The sequence below is a fragment of the Phragmites australis genome, chromosome 8 (assembly GCF_958298935.1).
Source record: "Phragmites australis chromosome 8, lpPhrAust1.1, whole genome shotgun sequence".
Taxonomy (NCBI): Eukaryota; Viridiplantae; Streptophyta; class Magnoliopsida; order Poales; family Poaceae; genus Phragmites; species Phragmites australis.
Genome location: NC_084928.1, coordinates 34,792,544 through 34,801,798, shown reverse-complemented (window position 1 = coordinate 34,801,798; position 9,255 = coordinate 34,792,544). Strand labels below are relative to the sequence as shown.

At 46.9% G+C, this 9,255-nt stretch overlaps 1 protein-coding gene across 1 annotated transcript; it reads left to right on the top strand.

Moving 5' to 3' along the window:
• Window positions 1-3,005: 3,005 nt before the first annotated feature.
• LOC133927229 (auxin response factor 17-like) lies at window positions 3,006-9,177 on the top strand. The gene is made up of 15 exons (XM_062373591.1): window positions 3,006-3,538; window positions 3,643-3,920; window positions 4,536-4,654; window positions 4,799-4,897; window positions 4,992-5,048; window positions 5,132-5,287; window positions 5,393-5,477; window positions 5,642-5,732; window positions 5,850-6,014; window positions 6,083-6,205; window positions 6,491-6,566; window positions 6,756-6,903; window positions 6,986-8,166; window positions 8,445-8,635; window positions 8,732-9,177. The coding sequence occupies exons 2-15, from the start codon at window positions 3,863-3,865 to the stop codon at window positions 8,925-8,927; spliced, it is 2,745 nt and encodes a 914-aa protein (XP_062229575.1). The 5' UTR covers window positions 3,006-3,538; window positions 3,643-3,862; the 3' UTR covers window positions 8,928-9,177.
• Window positions 9,178-9,255: the final 78 nt, after the last annotated feature.

Here is a 9,255-nt window from a genome sequence, read left to right as displayed (position 1 = left end):
GAGGACATTACATACAAGACATTCAAAAGCAGCGATCTACCCACCCTAGAATTTAGGTTATCAAACAACTACCAATTTTTTACAATGTACGATTCACAATCGATTTTTCACAATCTTCCGCTAAAATAAACAGTACCTTACACTAGTGTCAGCTTCCCTATCTAGCACGTGCTAAACAAACAGTACCTTAGATGGATGTCAGCTTCGCTATCCCAGCTCGTAAAAACCAAGATCAGGCGCTGAATCTAGTCAAACATGTCACGATCATTCGAGACACAATCACTCGATCGTCGGGGCGCCGTACTAGACCGAGAGACGGGTGAGGCTCCGGCTAGTCGCAGAGCATCATCTCGTCCGTCAGGGTCAGGCAGGGTGTGATCACCCATGAAGCGGAGCAGCTCTAGGCTTTTAGCTTTTGTAGATGGGCACCGGAAATCGTCGACGCCAGAGCGGCTTCAGCTCAATGATTGGCTCGCGTGCAGACTGGGCGAAGCGTTTCGATCTCGTGCATGCACCAAGCGGGAAAGTATCAGGTGCCGACCAGCGTGATAGCTTGCCGACGAGTTTGTTTGCGGTGGCTCCATTCGAAGCGAGCTGATGCTGCCAGGATCCGATCGGCACGGACCCGGTTCCGTCCCGGCGTCCTGGAGAGATTCCCCTCTCGAAACGGCAGGTCCGGCGACGGTCTGGTAACAGAACGCGTGCGGCGAGCTGCATGGCGTCGCCGCTGCCCGTGCGCGTGTGGCGCGGAAGGCGTGACCGATCGAGTTGCTTCCTTGCACAACCCCCCCCCCCCCCGCGCGCGCACGGGCGCATGCCGCCCCCGGCGGTTCTCGGGCGTGCTGCCGTGCACTGTGCCGATTAGGGATGTTAATACGGAATTCAACGTCCGGAAATGGCTCCCTATTCCTGTCCCCGCACGAAAAAAAATTCCTCCTGTCCCTACTCCTACTTGCAGGGACTATTTTCCCTTATCCTCGTCTCCGTACGGGGAATGGAGACCCGACGGGAAACCCGTCCCCGCCCATCTGAGTCGAGGCTAGCTACTGGGCCGACCCGCATCATGCCACAGCGCCAGACCGTGTCTGGCTGGGCTGCGCGCTAGCGCCCGCCTGGGCCGCACATCTGGCTTCCGCTTGGGCTGGTTGTGCACGCCTGGGCCATCACCGCTGGACCGAAATGGGTCCCCGTGGGGAAACGGGGACAGAGAATGCTTCCCCATATCCGTCCCTGCTAGATCCGACAGTGATATGATTTGTACCATTTATATATTCACAAGTGACGAAATCTCCCAATCCCCGTCTCCTAATAGAGAAATTCCCAACGGAGAATCAGGGATCGGGTTCCCATTAACATCCTTAGTGCCGACAGCTGAAGAGGCGGACTGCGACCACGGGTTGGAAGGGCGTGCCGGGCGAGTGAGTCGTCGTCACCGAGTGGAAATATTTTTGTGATTGCACATTATTCAGCCTATCCTTTTTCCCCTTCCAATTACAAGCGACACATCACACTCATCTCTCCTATTTAAAATATTTGCTAATTTTCTATCGTCGAATGTGATCTGCCATTCGTCCATCCCACACGCTTGCATCTCTTGCATGGGCCCATGTCCTGTAAAGGCCTGTGCCCTCCCCGCGTGCGCCTCGCAGCGTCCCGTGTCCCACCGCGTGTAAAACATGGGGAAAAACTAGTACATCTACAAATATACTCATGTCACATGTCTATAAATAATATCGTTGAAATTACCCTTATATGGGTAAATAATAAACATCGTAATTTAACTATATAGAATTTGTGCAAGATACTACTGTAGTAGTAATAGTTTGCCTGTGCAATAAGTCTTTTGTCCTTAAAAAAAAGAAAAGAAAGAGAAACGAAAACGGGTCAAGTCAACGATAGATTGGGCGCTGCGGCTCTGAAATATGTAACCATGCCAACTCGTAGAACCGACACATCCTGATGCTAGAACTAGCTTGAACCCTAAGAAACAGGACAGATCAGGGGCGCATGTGGCATCGTATCCGGGACACGCCCACGACGAGCACGAATATTTGTTCTTCCCAATTTTTTCGCCGATCGATCGACACTTCTATATACATACATATTAAAAAAAGAGCTAAACCAGATTCCCCAATTCGAACCATCTTTGTCATACCGCTGTAGATTCTTCTCCGTCACCGGCTGGGGCGGCGACAGCGAGCTCGCGCGAGAATTCAATCGTGTGAACGGACGGAACTGAACCCGATGGAGGCAGCAGCTAGCTTCTGCCGCCCGAAAACGAGAGACGACGACGCAGTCGGATTTCCTTGTCCTCGTACCGTATTTGGTACAGAGATCCATGAACGTACGTACGTATGCGATGGGGATGGGCATCTGATGGGTGCGTCCTCAACAGTTCGTCGAAAGGAACAGTCCAGTGAAAACGGGTGCAGTGCAGCTGCCACCATCGTCGCCGATCTCGCTCTCACCACAGGCCATATCGGATCTCCTACGTTTTATTTCGGGGGCAGTACACATGTGGCCAGTTTTGGTTCAACCGCTCGCCAAAAACCTCGTTTTCCTCTGCTTTTTTTGGATACGGATTGCATTGCTTCTGCTGCCAGTTTATTAGTACTACCCTTACTGCACTGCTAGCAACAGCAAATACTATGTTCAGACAGGGATCGTCAGCCGCAACAGGTAATTAATCACTCCGATCAAATTTCGAGTATTGAAGCCAAAAAGCGTTGCAGGGAGTAACTGCGCAGCTTGAATGAATGAGCAATCAGTGCACGACACGGGCGGTCAAAACTCACTGCACTGCAACCCCAAGAAAAATACAGTGGCCTGCGTCACTCTTGTTTCACTGCACTCCTGCAGGTTCTCCAGAGCGTAGCGTAGCAGTCCTATCTTAGTACTACTACTAATTGTGAGATCGTACAACGTTACGAGTAATTAGTGAGGTTAATAAGCTGGGTAGCCGTAGTGAGGAGTCTGGACTGACGATGATGATGAGTAAGGCGGCATGCCATGCACTGTACTGTACTTGTGGGATTGCACGTCTCACACAAAACCAGAAGCAGAACTGCAGAAGGGTTTGTACACAGAGCATTGACAAAAATCAGGCATGAGATGAGAGAGAAGGGAGGAGGAGAGAGAGGAAAAGCTGAAAAAGAAGAGCACCACTCGTGGGGTTAAAACCCCAAGAACAAACTTGGGACTTTGGGAGTAGCAGCCGGAGGGCGAGGGAAGCAGCGAGAGGAGCGAGCGAGCGAGCGAGCAAGCAAAGCGAAGCGAGAAGCTGAATCACTTCTCCCTGCAACTGTTTAAGCTCCGAGGTTGCAACCGCACGCGAGAAGCAAGAGGAAAGGAAGCAGCAGCGAGCATGCTCCTGTGCCCCCTCTCCGGCGGCGGCGGTCGGATCCGCCGGAGAGCGGCGGCCGGGGCGCGGGGGGCTCGGAGCTAACCGTCTCGACCTCGCGGTCGCGAGATCTGACGGCGCGGCTCCTTGGATCGAGCGGTGCCTCTCTGCTCGAGTGCCGGTTCTTGCCCCCGGAAGGTACTTGTTTTGTGCATTCCCGCTGCTTCCCCCCACTCAAAGATCGCAGCTTTTCGCTGCTTCGTGCTGGTCTTCGAAGTGACAAGTTTTGAGTTCTTTGATAGAAGAAAAACTCAAGCTTGCGCGGTAATCTTCGGAAGGCGTAATCTCGCGCGGAAAAAGGCGAGGAGAAACTGGGAAAGTGATGGTTTTTGGGAAGGCGCTGTGATCTGGCCTGAAAAGGAGGAATCTTTGCTTCGTTTCCCCCTTCCTTCTCCACTCCGTGCACGCTCTTATATCGCCTTCAGATCGGCAGTCTGATTGGGCCTTTGGAAAGGGAGAAAAATGAGGCTATCGTCGTCGTCCGGCAGCGTTCTCCAGACTCAGGCGGCCTCGCCGGAAGGTACTTCCGTGTGATTCCGGGTTCTCTTTGCTCCGTGGCTTGCTCATTAATGTTCTCTCCGTTCATTTATTTCTCTGTAGTGTAACTTGAAGTTCGTAGGACTAGTATTTGGTTGCTGTTTGTTCGTATTCTTTGCTTGAAACCTGCTATTGGCCATGTGATCCTGCTGCAACTCAATGCAGCAAATTTGCGTTAGGAGTGTTTTCTGGGTTTATTTTGATGATTTCTTTGAGGGCGGTGTTGCCATGAACTTGAAAGTGTTTTCGATTTTAGTTCTTTCTTTTACCCAATTCTTGCGGTAAGGTTGATTCGTTGAGATTTTTCTTTTCCCAAGAATAGATTGATATGTATTTCCACCCGAATAGTTGGTTGTTTTCAAGTAATAAGATGCAAAAAATACACCCCTTTTTTTCAGTTTGAGGAGACTTGGAAATTAATAGCCCCTTCTTGATTCTCAATTTTAAGGCACTTAGAAGTTCATTTCGTACCATGTCCACCTTTTGAGACAATCTTCAGATAAGCATATGAAGATGTTACCAGTTCGTTCTCCCTTGGGATATCGTTCATTAAAATTTGCACTATTGGATCTTCTGCTCAAATACTTCGTCATTGCAGCTATTGAGGAGCAGAAGTGTCTGAATTCGGAGTTGTGGCATGCCTGTGCCGGTCCGCTTGTTTCCTTGCCTGCGGTGGGTAGCCGGGTGGTGTACTTCCCTCAGGGTCATAGTGAGCAGGTTAGCACAAATTTCGCATGACCCTGAATCCTATATCATATTATCATGTGGTAGTTTCATTTTCAATCTCAAATCTGACTTTGTTCTTTCAGAACTCGAAAATTCTCCCTTTTTATGTAATTCTTTGGTGAATTTCTGCCGCAGGTAGCAGCATCAACAAACAAAGAAATGGAGTCTCAGATTCCTAATTATCCTAATCTGCCTCCACAGCTTATATGCCAACTGCATAATGTGACCATGCATGTAAGTTTGGAGCTTTAGAGCACATTATCCTTAAGCTAAGTAATCTTAAGTTTTATTTTTGTGTTTCATCATCTGTGTTATTTTCTTCCTGCAGGCTGATGCAGAAACAGATGAGGTATATGCGCAGATGACGCTGCAACCACTTAACCCGGTAATATATATTTTTTTTTTATGTCACATGTAAATTTATCTTGGTATCCATGAGAGTAAATTTGTGCTTACTTTTTTGTGCAGCAAGAGCTGAAGGACCCTTATTTACCTGCTGAATTAGGTACTGCCAATAAACAGCCAACAAACTATTTTTGCAAAACATTAACTGCAAGTGACACAAGTACGCATGGAGGATTCTCTGTTCCCCGTCGAGCAGCTGAGAAAGTGTTTCCTCCACTGGTTTGTGCAGTTTCTCTCCAGTTTCCAGTTCATTCTTTGAATTGATTTGGTTGCATAAAGTGAACTAGATCACTAGTTGTTTCTAATTTGCGAACAACTTTGTAGGATTTCACCCAGCAACCTCCAGCACAGGAGCTGATTGCAAAAGATCTTCATGGCAATGAGTGGAAATTCCGCCACATCTTTCGCGGTGAGCAGTTTTATTTTTATAACTATGCCAGCTCTAGATTCTGTGGTAACGACTATTTAGAACCTATTATTTTAGACCCCAGTTGCAATTTCAGATTTTTACCTTAGTGGCAACTAGACTTACGATAAAAATATTAATTACTGAAAATATCATTCTTAACGCAGGTCAACCAAAGCGGCATCTTCTAACTACTGGCTGGAGTGTCTTTGTAAGTGCAAAGAGACTCTTCGCTGGAGACTCTGTCCTATTTATCTGGTATGTTCATTCTTCCAGTATTTAAAATAATCACCCAACATCTTCCTCACTTTGTTGTCTCCTTACTATCAGATAGTTTATTCTTAGTTGTATTTATATCTTTCCTTGCCTTGTCAGGAATGACAATAATCAACTTCTTCTGGGAATTCGCCGGGCAAATCGACCACAAACTGTCATGCCATCTTCAGTCTTATCTAGCGATAGCATGCACATTGGTCTTCTTGCTGCAGCTGCTCATGCTGCTTCAACAAATAGCCGGTTTACAGTTTTCTATAACCCAAGGTAGAATGTTATATACATTTATTGTTTGGCATTTCTCCTTTCAATTATTTTAACATTTGCTTTTGCAGGGCAAGCCCTTCAGAGTTTGTCATACCGCTTGCGAAGTATGTAAAGGCTGTGTATCATACCCGTATATCTGTGGGGATGCGTTTCAGGATGCTTTTTGAGACAGAAGAGTCTAGCGTTAGGAGGTAAGTCAAAATGACTTTACATTGTACATTTTAGCTCTGCGCAAACTTAGCTGCTTGCTGCATGAGCTTCTTATAGTTTTCTTTTCTCGTCTTAATTTTTATTGCTCTATCAGTTTCCTTTTCATTGCCTTTTTCTAGTTTTGTGGGTTAGTGCATTCTCTAACGAGATCTCTGGCTTTGGTCATATGTCTCTGTACTTCTTGCCTTTCACTCAATACTAAAGTACCATATGCACATCCATATATGGTATTAGCAGTCTAACGAGATCAGTATTTTTATTTTCAGATACATGGGGACAATTACCGGAATTAGTGATCTTGATGCTGTTCGGTGGCCAAATTCGCACTGGCGATCTGTTAAGGTATATTTCAGACTGGCAATTCTCTTGTTGCCTCGAGTTTAACTCACTACAGGCACTTCAGCTATTGTTCAACCGTATTCATGAAAGTTTTGAGTTACACAGGATATTACTCCCTAAAAGATTGCTTGCCCTCATGGTACCTACCTCATGGTCTGGCATGATCACAAAATTTGTCTTCGAATAATGCAGGTTGGCTGGGATGAGTCAACCACTGGAGAGCGGCAGCCAAGGGTGTCACTATGGGAGATTGAGCCCCTGACAACTTTTCCAATGTATCCATCTCCTTTTCCGCTCAGGCTTAAGCGTCCATGGCCAACAGGCTTGCCTTCTCTGCATGGTATGAGTTGATGTTTAGTTAGCCTTTGTAGGTAAATATGCATTTTAACGCTAATAACCTTGCGAATGATGTCTATCTGTAGGTGGGAAGGATGATGACTTGACTTCCTCTCTCATGTGGCTTCGTGATACTGCAAACCCTGGTTTTCAGTCTTTGAATTTTGGTGGACTTGGTATGAGTCCTTGGATGCAGCCAAGGCTGGATGCTTCCTTCCTTGGTCTGCAACCTGACATGTATCAGACGATGGCCACGGCTGCTTTCCAGGACCCAACGAAGCAGGTGTCACCCACAATACTGCAGTTCCAGCAGCCGCAGAACATAGTTAGTCGAGCTGCGCCACTTATGTCAAGTCAGATTTTGCAGCAAGTGCAGCCTCAGTTTCAGCAGCAGCCATACCTTCAAAACATTTCTGAGAGCACAATTCAAGGCCAGGGTCGGTCTGAGTTCCTCAAGCAGCAGATCCAACATGGCCAATCATTCAATGAGCAGAAGCCCCAGCTGCAACCCCAGCAACAACAGCAAGACTCACAGCAGCAGCAATCACAGTGTCTGCAAGTCCCTCAACATCAACAGATGCAACAACATAACAACATGACCAACTACCAGTCTTTATCTAATGCGTTGTCCGCTTTTTCTCAACTGTCGTCAGGCTCTCAGTCTTCACCTATTGCACTGCAAACAGTACTACCATTCTCACAGGCACAGAGCTTTGCAGACACGAATATGTGCTCATTATCTCCATCCAGCGCCTCCACCATGCAAAATACACTGAGGCCATTCTCATCGGAAGCAGCTTCCCACCTGAGTATGCCAAGACCCACTGCGATGGTCCCGGACCCATGGTCGGCGAAGCGAATTGCAGTGGAGTCTTTACTTCCTTCTCGGCCCCAGGTTACATCGCAGATAGAACAATTGGATTCTACACCACCTACTACTATACCTCAAAGCTCTGCATTGGCGCCACTTCCTGGAAGAGGGTGCTTGGTGGATCAAGATGGGAACTCTGATCCTCAAAATCATCTCTTGTTTGGTGTTAGTATAGACTCACAATCTCTTCTAATGCAAGGGGGCATCCCAAGCCTCCAGAACGGGAATGATTCAACTGCTATACCCTATTCCACCTCCAATTTCCTGAGCCCTTCCCAGAATGATTTCCCGTTGGATCACGCGCTAAATTCTCCGGGCTGCTTAGATGATTCAGGGTATGCACCATGTGCAGAGAATTCTAATCATGTAAATCAACCACCTGCAACCTTCGTGAAGGTGAGTGACTTCTGTAGGAAAAGAATTCATGTTGCTTCTCTGAGTCAAGCTTTATTTCTGAGCTTCTTATGTGATTTTCAGATATTTGACTATTTGCTCACTAGTTGACTATCGATAACTGTGCATTGCCCATACTCTTGACCATTGCATTAATAGAAAAATAATTTATAATCATATGATTGAACTTTCGGAGCATTATACGAGTCTCTGAAAATCCCTACGTAACTTATTGCCTACATTGCTATTAATCCACAAATTTGCTTCCGTTTGAACTACAGGTTTACAAATCTGGAACCTTCGGAAGGTCACTTGATATCACTAGGTTTAGTAGCTATCATGAGCTCCGTAGGGAACTAGGGCGTTTATTTGGCCTTGAGGGCCAGTTGGAAGACCCTTTGAGATCAGGCTGGCAGCTTGTATTCGTCGACCGAGAGGAGGATGTCCTTCTTGTTGGCGACGACCCTTGGCAGTATGTTCTTGTGACCCTTGGGCCTTGGCAGCATTTTGAGCAGCTGTGTCACTGTTTTGCATTCTCTCTTACATTGCTGCACCTTGAAACTTGCAGGGAATTCGTGAATAGTGTGTCCTGCATAAAAATACTCTCACCTCAGGAGGTGCAGCAGATGGGCAAGCAGGGCCTTGAACTTTTGAGCTCGGCTCCCGCGAGGAGGCTAGGTAGCATCTGTGACGACTACGTTAGCAGGCAGGAATCGAGAAGCCTAAGCACGGGGATCGCATCGGTCGGTTCAGTTGAGTTATGAAGAGAGGGAACAAGTCGTATGCCCTCAGCTCAAGGCTGGTCTGTGACTCATGTTTCTGCAGCACTTTCCTAGTTTTTGAGATCTGGAACTGAAAGCAACATAGATCAAGCCTAGCACTTAAGTTATGTACCACTATCTAATAATTATGTCATATGATATCAGCTTCTAGATAGAAACTACCAGTACCTTTGGTGTACATGCCAAAACTTTGTTCCATGGAATACTAATCCTGCGAATGTAGGCTCTCTGATGATCAACTCTCTCGTTGCATTGCATACACATGCCTATCTTCTTCATATTCTAGCATTATCATGGCATTTTGGTTCCA